This window comes from Eubalaena glacialis, chromosome 18, assembly GCF_028564815.1.
Source record: "Eubalaena glacialis isolate mEubGla1 chromosome 18, mEubGla1.1.hap2.+ XY, whole genome shotgun sequence".
In the NCBI taxonomy this organism is placed as follows: Eukaryota; Metazoa; Chordata; class Mammalia; order Artiodactyla; family Balaenidae; genus Eubalaena; species Eubalaena glacialis.
Window position 1 is genome coordinate 14,485,033 of NC_083733.1, and position 15,766 is coordinate 14,500,798.

The following is a 15,766-nucleotide window of genomic DNA, read 5'->3' on the forward strand; positions in this document are numbered from 1 at the left end:
AGGTAAAAACCCCAACTTTCTGGTGCCATTTCCCGTGTCTCACACCCCACCCCCCGCCCTGTGCCCCCACCCCAGCATCCAATGCACCCCAAGTCAGAAAGTAGTTGAATCCCAGGATGAGAAAATCAGAAGTCTGATGAGTCCCATCATGACGAATACGATCCCAAGACAAAATACTGCCCACAATAGTTCAAAAGAGGCAGCCTCCTTCCCATCCAAATGGAGAGAGGAGGCATCACTGTGGCACAGCAGAGAGACAAGGAAGGTGTACAGCCCATGCTCTACCGAAAAAGCAAGAGGAGAGTCACATGGGCCTTCAGAAGGCCATCAGCAGCAAGTCATGGCTCTACAACACAAACAAATCGGGAAGAAAGGGAATGGTTTGAAAAAGATGCAGCCTTCCAATACCAGATGAGATATGTGTCCAGCAGGCAAGTGTTGGAAGAGGAAGGGGAGCAGTGAAGTGGGCAAGTGTTCCCGGCATCTGGCCAATGCTCCCCTGGAAAATGAAGGCAAAACCACACAGGCCTTAATGAAGGCCATTGGCCACGAGTCTGTGCTGGTGCACAGAGAGCCGATCAGGAAGGAGAAAGAGCAGATGCTGCTTGAGGAAGTGAAAATGAATAAGCAGAAAATCCAAGACCTGGAGAAAAAAGTTAGAAAAACAAGAAAGGTCCTCTAAAATGTACATTTGCCTTCTTAAACAGGAAAGCCACAAACTCGTGTTCTGGGTACAGGATGTTAAAAGAGCTCTTGCCACAGAGAAGGTGGGAATTGCCAACTTGAGACATGTTTTAGGACAAACACTCCAAGAAAGAGAGAGACTCTTCAACAAGCCCTGTCTCTTTAAACAGCTCCAAGAAGTAAGCAGTCCACCAGAAACTTCCTGGAAGATGCCCTCAATGACCAGAGAGTTCCTCTGGCCCAGCCACCAGAACAGGTGAAGTCTTGCTCCCAGGATCAATAATAGGCCAACCTGTGGGGCCTTTCTCTTCCTGCTGAAGGAGCCCGGCCCGGACTGGAAGCCCTGACGACCACTCCCAGGGGTCACCTGAGCCCTCCAGTGTGGTGCCTGCCTCCTGGCTGGTTCAGTGGAGTCCCACCAACAGATGCAAGAAACCCTTCTCTTCTAGAGAGATGGATGTCACAGGCCACGTGTCATTTCCACAATCTCCATGATCACACTGAGACAAAGATGCCCGCCCCACCGGGAAGACCTCCTGTGCCCCCTGCATCCTTCCACCTATGGTTCGCCTTAGACCTACTGAGAAAATACAAACTGTGCTCCCCTCCCCCGCCTGCCCAGTAAGAACTTCCTTTTGCCCAAGAGGGTATACGCAGACAACAATCTGAGGTTTGGGTTTTAAACAACCGTCTGACCACTGTAAAGGCCACTGGCTAAACTGTCTCTTCCCACCACCAACAACGAGTCAGCCTACAAGCCTCTCCTCGTCCCTCACTGGAGGAGTTCAGCCTGGACTTGGGTCTGGGCCTGCGGAGGAAGCCCCTACACCTTGTTCTGGGCTCCTCTGAGGTCTCTCCTGATCACATATCTGTGCTTTGCTGAAACCCTTCACTTCTGCAAATACGTGGAGAAGAGCCACTGTGTCACAGCATCAAAGGACAACCAACTTGATTCCCACAAACACAGCCAAGCCAGGGCCAACTCAGTCATCATCTCCCTCAGCAATCCTCCCTGGCTCTTCCCAGTGAGAATTCGAAGACTGTGGCCCCACCTGTGGAGACTGGACATACTCCAGCATCGGCTCTGCTGTCTACATAGCAAATGAGAGGCTTCCACACTCTTATTACAATTCATACCACAATCCTTGGTGCAGTGTGACCAGCTTGAAGAGGTGCTATTTGCAATTAACTGCAAGCCTGAGAGCCCCAGCTCCATGGCTACCACACTTACATGGAAAACCAGAATCTCTGAACCCATACATCGATGATGACCTGCAACATCGACTTGGTCTATATCACGCAGCCCTCAACATCCTAGCGGCATCCCGTGATAACGGCCACATTCACTCTGCAGAGAACCACCACCATGCTTTAAAGCAGCCAGCAACGTTGCCAGGGTGCGCACACCTTACCCAACTCCAGATGCCTCTGAGTACATTACATGTATCGTGGCACAGCCGTGGTGTCACAAGGCACTAGCTCACAGGGCCAGCTGGGCAGATGACCGTCCAGGTCCACAAAATGGGAAGGGGGACTCAAATGGCCACACTCAACGCTACAGACACGTACCTCCCACAGCCCAACTTCACGCTGATGCTGATGCCTGGGGTCTTTGCCAAGATCCCCAAATCCCACAGAGCGCAGGGGTGACTCAAGGCAAAAACCAGCACTCGGTTCCCTCACCCAGAGGTACTCCTTGTTGCACCCACAGCATTTCCAAAGCTTGCTTCTGCTGCCTGGTACCAGGCGTCACAGTCCCAACAATGAGGGCATCTCAGGCTGGTAGACCCACAACTGAAGGACTGCCCGAAGCAGGCCACGTGAGCATTCAGACAAAAAGCTTCCAAAGTCTGGAGGAACATTCCTCACTCCTGAGCAGCAACACATCCTGGAGTCATCTGGGATTCCTGGGGAGCTGTCAGAGCAGGTGTACCAGCAATTAAGCAAGAAAAGGAGAGGCGAGCCTGATTCGGCTATGGAGGATGAGTCATCATATTAAAAAAAAAAAAAAAAAAAAAAAGACCCAAAACCCTCATTGCATCCAGGATGCCCTGGTCTGAGGGCACAGCAAGTGCAGTGCTTTTACACCACCTCCTAAATAGTGGGAACCTCAAATGCTTCCAATTCTTCTGCCACATCCGTTCCCTGCTGGGCCTTCTCCTTAAAACCCTTCTTTGGTCTCTCCCCTGAATGAGTAACTACCACTGCTGAAGTTTGTGATATAAAAAAACAAAAATGTATTCACCACACAAGAAGATTACCTCAAGACCTTGTTCGCCAGAGAATTGTTTAATTTTAATAGCAGCTCAGGTGTCAATTAACAGTAAAGGGCTGAGTGACTTAGAGCACTGCGTGTAATGCTCTAAAAATCTTTGGGTTTGAGTGAAAAGAAACACAATAAAAACCGAGTTCCAGCTGATCCAGCTGCCCAACCAGCTTTAGGAACCAGTAATTCATATCTGAAAGGGCTGGGGTTTGAAAAGTCGGTGTCCGTCAACTTTGAAAAAACGTTTGCCATGGCTTCATGGGAGCCTCCAGACGGTGCACAGAAGAAGTAGGCAGAGACCACCGAGGTTCAGAAAAGTAATCTTGCTAAACTCAACACAGCACCTAAAAGCCGCTTTCTGAGGGCTCACCCCACAGGGACCGCCGCAAAGCAGTAGTTCTCAACCAGAGACGGTTTTGTCCCCAGCTTCCCTACCCGAGGACATCTGGCAATGTCTGGAGACGTTTCTGATTGTCACAAATCGGAGGGGATGCTCCTGGCATCTCATGGGGAGGGCTGGGGACGCTGCTAATCATCCTACGATGCACAGGACAGCACACACCCACCCCAACCACGACAAAGAACGATCCAGCCCCAGGTGTCAGTACTGCTGAGGCTGAGAAGCGCCCGTCCTAAAGTCACGCGAGCCCCCCTAGGCATCCACTCTCTTGAGTCCCTCTGAGCATCTCAGTCAGTAGGCCCTGTCCCTGGTGGTGGTGGGGGGGAGGGGGAGCGAGGTTTATACACAGACACAGACACAAAGCTTCGCAGTTTTGAAGGGGTGGTGGAGGGGCGCCAGTAATGCCTGATGCCCACTCATGAACACTCCCCCACACCCCGCCCCGCAATGCCAGGCACCCAGGGATGCTGAGTTCAAGTACTCTTTAGCACTTACTACCTCATTTAAACTTCACAGCCATCCAGTCGGGTCGGGACTCAGGATCACCATGCGACAGAGGAGGAGACTGGGGTACACAACGAGGTTTAGGTAACTTTTCCAAGGTGACACAGCCCTTGAGTGGCAGAGCCGCAGGCCCGGGCCCTCCGAGTTCCGAGGCCACCGTGGAACTGCGCGGTGCGGTCCCAGCCGACGCGGGAGGGGGGCTTTCCTATCCCAGTCAGGCTTCCATCCGGCTCGCACCTCCTCCGCAGCCACCGCCCTTCCAAGGCGCCGGGCCGGCCCTCTAGCACCGCCCTCACCAGGGAGGGCGGCTCTCGGGGGAAGAGGCGGGGCCTGGGACGAGGAGCGGACACGCTGCGTGGGGCAGAGGCAGCTCCTCCCACGGGCCGCCGCGGCTGCGCAGAGAGGACCCTGTCCCGCCTCTCCCGCCTCGCAGGTCCGCGCAGGTGCCGGTCTGGCGGGCCGCTCCTATTCTTCCGCAACCACGCTCACCTGCGAACGTGGCCAGCGGCACCTGTAGGAGCTACTGGTTCATGGAGCAAGTCAGCTCCAAGGCCCATCACCTGTGCATTTAGGGTCCCCCAAACTTGCCCGCTCACAGCATCCGCCAGGAGCCTCTCTGTGCCCCTCGGAGGCCAGCAGCCAGCCAATACCTAGAAATCAATGAGTAACGGCGAGTCCCTGAGGTTTCCTTATTTTTTCCTCCACTAAACCGCTCCTCGGTTCCCTCAGTCTGTCTCTGTTTTTGTTTCACAGCAAGAGGCTGCTTGTGGACAAGGCAGGCTAGCGGTCCTGCAGGGACCAACCTCACTCTCCTCCTCTGGCTGGGACTGATGCCGGACTTGGACATTCATGCCCCAGGGCTCGTCCCGTGTCTTCATTTCCTGATGGTCACACTTTAGTCTGATCCACAGGTTCCTGTTGAAAACGACCCAGCAGGGCACCTTTGCATCCAGAGGCCTGTGACAATCAAGAGACAGCATTCAGGCAAACTATGTTCCGAGGCACATTTTTTTCTTCTACTTTGCAAATACACGTATTCAAATCTAAAATTTTTGTTTCAGAAAACAACAGCCAACCAGATTCAACAGATGTTACCCCTTTGCCATATGAGCGCCAGACCCATTTTTTAAATGAGTAAACATTACTCTAAAGCTAAACTCCCCCACCGACCACTACCCTGCTATTCCTTTCAGTCACCCACTCCCTCTCTGGGACAAGCACTATATAACCAGAGCATTCCTTCTCTGGATATTTCTTACTGGTATGGGACACTAGTGTAGCCAGAAATCAACATGTCATACCTGCCCGGTGGGTTCTGACAACTTACAGAAAAGGCAGCATACTGCCCACGTCTGGACCCTATTTAGGCTCATTCTAAAACACTCCCAGCACCTTTTCTTGACTGGATGTCAGATCCCTGTAGCTGGGCAAGGGTGGCTTTTTCCATCCTAGGCTGGAAGGGATGAACCCCGCCATCTGATGGAGGAGAAACAGGCCCAGAGAGGGGAAGTGAATGTGTCAAGATCACAAAGTCAGCGGTGAGGTAGGGACTAGACCGGCGCTCTTGGCCTGGGCCAGGGTGCTTTCATGAGCTGGTGACATCATCAGAACCTTCTTCCTCCTCATCCCACATAGAGGAGGCTGTGTAGATGGGGATCCTCCTTCCCCACTGCACTCGGTCTGGAGAGGAGCCAGCCAGCTGCAGACAGCCATGCCGGGAGGCTCTGAGCTGCTGCAATTCCGCTTGTGGGCATCCTGCCACTGGGGTCAGCAATTCTGGTCAAGAGGGAGAGGCCTAGGGCACCAGAGCTAGGAATCTAGGTGAAGCTACAGCGCCCCCCTGCGGCTAACTGCTTAGTAACCCAAACCTTAGGTCTACCTGTCAGATTTCTTGTGGTGCCCACCCAGGAACGCTGAGGGCTGGGTTCAGAGCAAACCCCTCCTGGGGAGATTTTCCTTTTGCTCTGCATCACCCCTGGGGGAACCCTCAGGATCCCAGCTGATAAGAAAATCATGTCCACCTGTACAAGACCCTTTCTCTCTCTGACTGCATCCCTGAATGTGTCCACCCAGCATCATCTATTGATGGCTTTATGTGGGCCAGCCACTGGGTCCAGTACTTTGGGGATGGAAATGATAAGACACTGTTCCACCCACCATGGAATTTCTTGAGTGAGGCAGACAACCAAGGAAACATAGTGAGACAAAGATTTGATGGAGTGCAGTGGGCTGGGGGAGTAGAAAGGAGGATAAAGTACCATGGAAATGGATCGGAGGGGCTCTAATGGCAGACAAGGTGTTTGAGCTGAGCTTTGAGGCAACACAGGAAGACAGATATGGAGAGAGGGGAAGGCATTTGTGGGGGATGGAACATACACAGCCAATACCCCTCCTCACTTGTCCCTTGTCCCAGCTGCTTCCTCTTCCTCCCGCCCCTCCTAATTCACCATGGGTCACAGTGGCTGTCCAGCTAGAGAAGCCACCCGCCTCTCCTGGCTGCAGCTCCCCTCTCTGACAAGGTCCGTGTCTGATCGGATTCCTGTGACTCTCCCAGCCCTCATACCTTGACCCTGCCAAGGAGCACTTGGTTTCCTGAAACCTGCACAAGCCTGTCCACAATCTGGACACTTGAGGATTCAGTACGTGGGAAATATTTCTCATGCAGGGGATTCAGCAAAGTCGAAACCATCCTTTGTCTCTAAGAAAGAGGATTCATCCCAGGAAAAGAGAAAAGGGACAAAGGTGTCATGCCGAGAGAAGTTTCTCTGCACATTCTCTGCAGGCCATTACGGCTGTTAGACACCCTCGCTCATGGCAGAGTGGGTCCTGAAGGTGCAGGGAAACTCATTCACCCTGGACAGCAGCATTATCCTGATATTCCTATCTCCTTTGGAAGAAATCATCTTGCGCTAGAAATCTGTGCTGCCACCAGGAGGCAGCAGAAGACCAAAGCTTTACCTGAAAACAGCTAATTTGTGAAATTCTCTGCCCAGGAGGTAGAGCAGCCGTTCCTAACCTTGGCTGCAAATCAGATTCACCTGGGGAGATTTAAACAACACTGATGCCAGGTTCCCACCCCCCAGAAATTCTGATTTAACTGGCCCGGGGTGCAAGCCAGCATCACACTTTTTGGTCTCCCCACAAGAACTTTAATTTTTTTTAACAGGGAAAGAATAGACGAGGAGAAGCAGCAACCTCTCAGACCATTCTACATTTCAGCCAGGGTTGAGAACCACTGGGCTAGACAGACCATTGTAACTCAAAGCATGGTTCACAGACCACCAGCATCAATATCACCTGGGAGCTTGTTAGAAATGCAAAATCTCAGAACCCACCCCAAACCTATTGAATCAGAATCTGCATTTCAACCAGATCTCCAGGGGATTTGTTTGCATATTAAAATTTGAGGAATGCTGGTCTTAGTAACCAGAAGGGCCCTTGGGGAGATCCTACACCAAATCTGGTTTACAGACGTAGAGGTTGAAGCCAGACGGAAGAGTCCATCTGCCCAAAGTCACTGGCGATGCGTTGGGTGGGACGGCACAGACCTCAGAACCCTGACTCCCAGTCCAGTACTCTTTCTCCCACAGCACCCAGAGCTGGGCCTGGGCACCAAATGGCCATAAACAGTGGCGCGAGTTTGGTGGGGTTTTGGAACTTCCCCATAGCTCTCAGCACGCGGACTGTGGGCATCCCAGAGATGGCTAAGTTACCATCCCGGCTCGAGGCGCTTCCATCCTCATATGTAACTCAAAACACACACACGGTATCAGCCAAGCATAACCTCTCACCTTGAGTCACGCTGTGGGACCATCTCTAAATCTAGGAAGAAAGAGAAGGGAAAAAGATCAGTGTGGACGGATGTGTAGCCAGGGAAGTTTTCCTGCAGGCTGGGCTTGTGAGACGGGGTGGGTGAGATTTCAGTGGCTGGTGGAGGGAGAGGCAGCCTTTCAGGCCAAAAGACCAAGATGAATGAAGGGTACTAATAAGGCAGGAAGGGGATCAGTGTGACCAGGACACCAGGTAAGGATTGGGCAGCAGTGAGAGATAAAGCTGGGTTGGGGGAGTGGCTCAGAACACAGACAAGGCCCTGAAAGCAGACAGAGGACTGCTGGGTAGAGCTGATTCAGTTCCTGGGCTGGAGGCTACAGTGAGCCATAGAAGGTATTGGAGCCAGGGTGGAGTCTGGTCCTTGGACAGGCCTTCTGGGGTGTATCGGACATGGTACCATGGAGGAAGGGGCTACAGGAACCCTCACCCTGGGAGCTCATTGAGGGTACGGCTAGAGGCTCATTCATCTCAAGGTCACCAGCATTTGGTAGAGCCTTGGCCTTGGAAGGTCTCCTCCAGCTGACCATATTCATGGGAGGCCAGCCTTCAACCCAAGGGCCATTTAAGACTCAAGGTCTAGATCAGAACAGGAAATTTAAGTCATGCTCTTGTGACCTTGGGCTTGTTCCACCATAGAGTAGGGATGATAACAGAAACTCCCTCATAAGGTTAGTAAGAATTATCTGTGATAAGACACATTCCATACCTGGCGTCTACCTGGTGCTCCATATCACGATAACTCCCTTCTACTTCTTAACCCCTGCTCTTCCCAGGGCCTCAGAAAGTTAGCACCACTTGGTATCCCTTTGAGTTGCTCCTTCAATCTCTTCTCCTTCCCTAATTAACGGTAGCATCTGTTGAGTACTGTACCCATATAAAAGCACAAGCCCATTACATCCTACAATAATGCTTTGAGATCGGTTCTATTCATTCCCTGATTTAAAGATGAGAAAACTCAAGGACAGAGTTTTACATGCACACAACAAGGGTTTGAATTGGGTTACCATATCAAGCACCCCTCTCCTAACCACGCTTTCATATGGCCTCCAAGTGAGATGGCCCAAGACTCTCCATGGCTCCTCCATGACCCTCAAGCTACACATTCTCCCTCCACAATTCCTCCTCTGACAGTTATAGGGACCAATCTCAACTTTTTGTTTTTGGCCTTGGTCTTCTCCTTTGATCAAAAGACCCACATTTCCAAAGGCCAGTGGGATACAGGTCCACATGGATGTCTGTCTTCCTCTGAAACCTAACCAACCCCAAGTTCCCAGCCCATCCCTCTAGCCTGAGCCTGGGTAGCTCATGCCTTGTACCTCCTAAGTTCATTCTATCCAGAAGGGTGGCCATGCTGGTCTCCATCCCCAGTGTGGGGTCCTGGAGAGCAGGAATTGTCCTCAGGTGCCTCTCACAGAGCCAAGCACAATCAATACAGGACTTACCTATCCCTCCAACCAGCGTCCCCTCCCAGCTCTCCTATTTCGGCTCACAGCACTGTATCGTTCATCTGGTCCTTTAAGATCTGAAACTTGCCCCTGGACCATCCCTCTCCAGCAGCCTCCTCATTCCCCCAGCGGTCCTCTCTGCTCAGAACCGCCTCCCAGCTGCCTCTTAGGTTGTTCCCTTCCCCCACTTTCCAACAGACCAACTGCTCCCCGCCCTCCTGCAAGCTCAGGTCAAATCCAAGCCCCCTTGAGTCTTGACCACACCCTGGCCCCTATTAGAGTTAGTTCCCAGTGTGTATCTTAACACAATGTACCATAAACTCCTTGGGGGCAGGAGCTGTGTCTTTTTATTTTTTGTCCCCATGACACCATTCACAAAAATTAGCACACAAAACCACTAATAAACATATTTTGAGTAAAAGAATTTGGGGATTTAGTTAAAGCAGAAAGTGTCTGATTCAGAGGGAGCATTTTTTTTTTTTTAATTAACAGCATGGAAGTTATATGTATTCCCAACACAGAAACTTATAAAACTGCCCACTCCCACAGCCCAGATCACTCTGCCCCTTGCCATGCACACCTGCCCTATTTTTATTGATTCATTCCTTTATTCTGTTTTCACCCACTGATGTGTGTTGACTATTCACTCAAATACTTCTTGAGCTAATGAATGAAGATGTTAATGGTCACCTGATCCGGGAGAATTTACACTTGAATACTGGAAATACCTAAGAAGTTTGTGAAAAGTACAATCCTCAAGACCATTTCTAAAATTTACTGAATCAGAATCTCTGAAGGAAAGCCTGAGGGCTTCCACTTTTATTTATTTGTTTTTAACTATTAACTTTTCCTTTTAAAGTAATTTTCAGAATTATAAAACAGTTTGAAAATAACAAAGTTCCCATATACCCTTTACCCAGCTTCCCCAAACATTAACACTTAAGTAACTGTCATGCAATGATCAAAACCAAGAAATTGGGCTTTCCTGGTGGTGCAGTGGTTAAGAATCCGCCTGCCAATGCAGGGGATATGTGTTCGATTCCTGGCCCAGGAAGATCCCACATGCCGCGGAGCAACTAAGCCAGTGAGCCACAACTACTGAGCCTGCGTGCCACAACTACTGAAGCCCACGCGCCTAGAGCCCGTGCTCGGCAACACGAGAAGCCGCCGCAATGAGAAGCCCGCTTGCCGCAACTAGAGAAAGCCCGCGCACAGCAACAAAGACCCAAAGCAGCCAAAAATAAATAAATAAATGCTTTTTTTTTTTTGGCTGCATGGGGTCTTAATTGTGGGATCTTCGTTGTGGCACGTGAGATCTTCTGTTGCTGCGCGCGGGCTTCTCTCTAGTTATGGCGCATGGGCTCCTGAGCGCACGGGGTCAGTAGTTGCAGCACGCGGGCTCTAGAGTGCACAGGCTTAGTTGCCCCGCGGCATGTGGGATCTTAGTTCCCTGACCAGGGATCGAACCCAAGTCCCCTGCATTGGAAGGAGGATTCTTAACCACTGGGCCGCCAGGGAAGTCCCAATAAATGCATTTTTAAAAAATAAAAACAGGAACGCCTTTTTCTTTCCACTAGTACTTCCATGGTTTCATTTTTTTACATTTAAATTCATGATCCATTTGAGTTTATTCTTCTATATGGTGTGAGCTGTGAATTCATTTTTATCTTTTTTGAAATGACTACTCAGTTGTCCCAGCGCCATTTATTTAAAAGTCTATCATTGCCTCTGAGATTGGAGATCCCATCTTTGTCATATACTAAATTTCCATTTGCACTTAGGTCTATTTTTGCATGTTCTGTTCTATTCCATTGGTCTGTCTATTCATGTGCCAAGGCCACTCTGTCCTAATTACAGATGCTTTTACAGTTTGTTTTAATGTCTGGTAGCTACCTACCACCTCCACCCCCTGCCCCGCTCTTTTGTTTCAATGTTTCCCTGGATATTCTAGCAGGTTTATTTTCCATATGAACTTTAATATCAACAAACTGTGCCCCCCAAAACAGCTCCAAGAAGTAAGCAGTCCACCAGAAACTTTCTGGAAGACACTCTCAACTACCAGAGTTCCTCTGGCCCAGCCACTAAAAACAGGTGAAATCTTGCTCCCAGTATCAATAATAAGCCAACCTGTGGGGCCTTAAGACTCTTCCTTTTCTGGGAGCCCGGCCCGGACTGGAAGCCCTGACAACCATGCCCAGGGGTCACCTGAGCCCTCCAGTGCGGTGCCTGCCTCCTGGCTGGTTCATCGGGGCCCCACCAACAGATGCAAGAAACCCTTCTCTTCTAGAGAGCTCGATGTCACAGGTCACCTGTCATTTCCACGATTTCCATGGTCACACGGAGACGAAGATGCCCGCTGCACCGGGAAGACCGCTGTCTTATCTAGGAGGACCTTCTGCGCCACCCTTCCACCTATGGTTCCACTTAGACCTACTCAGAGAAAATACAATCTGTGCTCCCCCCAAGTACTAACTTCCTTTTGCCCAAGGGGGTATATGCCAACAATAATCTGAGGCTTGGAGTTTAAAAAAACTGTTTGACAATTATAAAGACCACTGCCTAAACTGTTTCCACCTATAGAATCACCTACAGAATCACCTTCTTAGTTTAACTCCTATCACCTCTATAAGTATGAATGACTTAGAAATTTAATGTCTAAGTGTGATAAACTTCACACTATAAATAAATCCTTTTCTATGGATGATTAGCAAGAGTCTCTCAGTTATTCCAATGTGCAGCCAGGTTTGGGAACCGGGGGAATACGATAGACAGGACTTGGATCTGGCAGCCCCAGGGGTGCTCCTACTCCCTAACAGGGTCCTTGCCAACAGCTGAACCCGCCACACCAGGCAGTGAATAGGGAAGGCTCAGCAAGACCGGGGGAGTCCTCCAGCTCAGAGTGGTCAAACCATCAGTGATGAGTAACTGTCAACACAGCTGCCTTCCCAAGCTAGGTGTATTTTGCAAACTCTAGAATTATATCTCCCTTCAATCTTCCAGCAGCCCAGTGAGGTAAATTCAGGTATGATCACCATTTTATGGGAACAGAGAGGCTAAGACAACCAATCATGGCAGACCTGGGGTGAACAGAGGCATCTCACTCAGCGGCCATGCACATTTATTTCCAAGACCTTGGATTCTAAGGACATTATGAGAGGTAGAAAGCGCAGCACGAAGTCCCACTCCCTATGCTGCATGGCCATAGCCCAAGGTGAAGTTACGTGATGCTGGCTCCTAGAATGGGCGGGAAGGGATTGACCCTGTCGTTCCATAAAGGAGAAACAAACCCAGAAAAGGAAGAGACTTTCTCAAGATCACACAGCCAGTCAGTGTCAAAGCTGAGAAGAGAGTCCAGGTCCGCTAAGCAGGAGTCTTTGCACCCACCTGCAAGGCATTCGGGAGTTTAGAGGCAAGGCAAGGCTGCCCCCTGGAGGAAAGACTGGAAAACTGCAGGCGTCCCTGTCCTGAGACCCTGGGCAGCTTCACTCTGCATGATGGATTTCCTGACCCTGTACCTCCCTGAGGGTTTCTCCTTCTTTACTAGTGCCCCTCTGCAGAACCCCCCAGGACTCTGTTGATGAAGTCATATCAGGGGTCTAGCATACACAAAGCAGTTTTTCCTCTCACTGCATCCTTGAAATCACTGGCTCAAGAAACACCTAGATAGAGATGGCTTTTCATGTATGAGGCACTGGGATGGGTGCGTGGGGACAGAATCTGAGAAGATGACCCTGCCTATTCCCACGGAGGTTATGATGTGTTGGGTGTCTCAGACACAATCTGTGGTGAGCAGAGAGCTGGAATGGGACGGGGAGGCAGGGGAGGACCAAACGCCAACTAAAGAATGGAGGGAGGGACTCATGGGCATCACATCTGAGTTAAGTGTGAAGAGGAAAGGATTTCAGTAATGAAGATGACGGTACAAAATTCCCGGGGAAAGAGGGAAAACAGGGCCAGGGCCTCCCCTCACATTCCCTGGTGCCTGCCCTTCCCCTCAGCTCCTCACTGCCCAGCCACCAATGTCCGACTCCTTACAAAGCCCCCTCCCCTGCTGCACCTGCCTCTTCCACAGGTCCTCCCCCACCTGGCCTTGATCACATCTCCTGCAGTCACTCAACCCCAACCCTGAACCCTCAGATCTTCCAGTCCTTTGTAGGCCTGTCTACAGAGAAATTTCTATGGTAATCAATCAATAAGCTAAAACTAGCTCTTGTGTACCTGCTGCAGAGGATCCAGAAAATTCCAAACCAACCTCTGCCCCAAAGAAAAAGAAATCATCTCAGGGGAAGAGTAGAGGTGCAAGGAAGTGATGGAGAGGGAAACATTCTCTGCTAGTTCTGGGCAGCTGTGCAAGAGGAGCCCAGGCCGGAGGGACTTTGGGGGTGACTGACATCGGATTAGGAGGCGTGGGTAGGTGGCAGGAAGGCAGGAGCAGAGACTGGGAGGCAGGAAGGCTCTGGGTGGGTCTGCAGGTCAGCGCATGGCCTGACTCATCCAGCTGAGAGGCTAAGGGGTATAGCCTTATCGGCCGAATATTTCCCCAAAGGCAGTGAGGAGCCACTCAAGACTGGGTGCAGGGACACCTTGAAAAGTGTGTTTAGAGAGATTCCTGGAACAAACCGTGTCCTTTGCTCTACAGCTTCTCAAGGTGGCGGGGGTGGGAGGAGGGAGCTCTGGCTACACAGCTCTCACAGCCCCTGAGAACCTGTCCCTCTGGGGGAGCTGCCTGTCCTGCAGCCAGTTTCTTCCTCCAGTTCTCGGCGCAGAATTTGTACCACCCCAGGATGACCGGGAGGGGAAGCCACAAGGTCAAGGCTGGGTAGTGGCTGAAAGAGAAGAGATGCCAAGCCCTGACTCCGTGCGGTGCTCTTTGCTCACTGCACAAGCCCCCTCCAGCACTGAGTCTAGGCAGGAGGTGTCAGCAGAGAGTGGCTTGGGGGTGGGGTCCAGAACCTCCCCGAGCATGCTTCTGAAAATGGTGTTTCCAGGGGTGGCTCAGATCCTGTCTGTGGGTCACAGAGCGCCCAGTCAAGGGAGGAGACAGAACTGACATATAGGGAACAATTGACCACAGGATGCAATACTATCACTAAGTGTCCTAGGAAATCAGAGCAGGAAGGGGGAATCAGTGTGAACAGCTGTCCAAGAGATGACCTGAAACCTGTGTCCAACTGAGCACCAAACCCCTGAAAGGGGCAAGTGGGGGAAAGGGGCTAGACCCACCAGATATGAAAATACATTGTTTCTCCGGTGAAAACAAGAATTCCACAAGAATTCAACAAAAAGAATAAGCTGCCCAGTCCAAGGTAGTAATCCTACCCCATAATAATCGTTGGACACATGGGAGGGGGTACTGATTCGTTTGTAGTCATCCCTTCCGGGCATCAGCAACAGAAATTCCCCTGAAGAAGTAAGGAAGGAATGCTTTCTTAGAGATGGTTATATGTTCTGCTCATCTGTCCATTCATCCATTCATCCATCCACCCTGCATTCTTATGACAAGATTTAAAACCTTGCTCTGAGGGAATGCTGCTACTCTTCTGCCCTTCAAAATGCGATGCCCTATATGTAATAAGGAAACAAACAGAACCACAAGGTTTAATAAACGACTAAGATGGCAAGTCCAAGGCAACCATAGTTTCTCCCTCCGTTTTCCAACTGAATGCACATCCAAGAGTCTTCTGGAATCTTCTCTCCCTTCTCCTACCTCACCTCTACCCCCAATCCCGGACCAGGGCCTGGAGAGTTCACGCCCCAAACTGCTCTGAGCCCTTCTCTCCTCTCTCCTCCTCCTCCTCCTGTCCCCGCCTGCCCGCGCCCCAGGGCCTTTCCCACCCTTCAGGGGCACCCTCGATGCCCACCTGCAGCCGGTGTCGCCCCCTCCAGCCTTCGTCCACCGCCGTTTGTCAGCAATACGAACCTGAGCTCACGCACCGCGCGCTCAAGCGACGGTGGCCGTCTGGGCGGACGCCCTCGGCTCGGACAGCCGCTCGCACCGCCTCCTCCGTGCGCTTCGCGTCCCCGCCGCCCTGCCTCGCGCCAGAGCCAGGCGCGTGTCTTCCGGGTTCCCTCTGCGCCTGCGCCCCCGCCTGGCCCTAGCGTGTTCTGCCCCGCCTCCTCCTGTTCACCCAGCCGAACCCCCCCGGCCGCGCCCCTTCCCAACCCCGTCCCCCGGCGCGAGCTGCTGCACGAGCCCACGTCCTCCCCGGGACCCGCTGCGCTCCCGGCAGGCGCGGGCCACCCTCCCACCGCAAGACGGCGCCTCTCGCCGAAGAGCAATCCTCCTTCCCCACGTGTCCGGGGACCTGCCGGATCTCTGCCGGGAGACACTGACACTTGGGAGGTGGCTTGGCCAGAGGAAGGGGCTGCAGGCACTTTCCCTTTATTGATAAGGAAGACTTTTTCTATATTTGCCTTCTTGGTGCAGTGGGCAGCGCGTCAGTCTCATAATCTGAAGGTCTTGAGTTCGAGCTTCAGAGAACTCATGGCGTTTTGCTGCCATTCACAGAAAATAATCTGCATTCTGGGATGGTGTTCACAGAGGCCCCGCGGGGCCCAGCAGGTAAAGAGAATTCCACGTGCTGCCAGAGGACATAAGTAAATGCTTAGGTCCACACAGAGCCCATTCAACCGCAA

At 51.5% G+C, this 15,766-nt stretch overlaps 1 protein-coding gene across 1 annotated transcript; it reads right to left on the minus strand.

Moving 5' to 3' along the window:
- Positions 1-2,993: 2,993 nt before the first annotated feature.
- LOC133077612 (uncharacterized) lies at positions 2,994-15,632 on the minus strand. Its single transcript, XM_061172419.1, has 5 exons — positions 15,545-15,632; positions 15,259-15,446; positions 15,051-15,159; positions 7,646-7,676; positions 2,994-4,811 (listed from the first exon to the last, which is right to left on the minus strand). Exons 1-5 carry the CDS (start codon positions 15,630-15,632, stop codon positions 4,580-4,582), a joined length of 648 nt encoding a protein of 215 aa, XP_061028402.1. The 3' UTR covers positions 2,994-4,579.
- Positions 15,633-15,766: the final 134 nt, after the last annotated feature.

Bases quoted from the DNA above. Each gene is read 5' to 3' on its own strand.
- LOC133077612 (XM_061172419.1), bottom strand. From the start codon at position 15,632: ATGGCAGCAAAACGCCATGAGTTCTCTGAAGCTCGAACTCAAGACCTT. The intron at 15,160-15,258 runs GTGAACAGGAGG...GGCGCGAGGCAG, and splicing joins GGCCGGGGGGGTTCGGCTGG to GGCGGCGGGGACGCGAAGCG. The intron at 4,812-7,645 runs GTGAGAGGTTAT...TGATTGTCACAG, and splicing joins GTCCCACAGCGTGACTCAAG to GCCTCTGGATGCAAAGGTGC.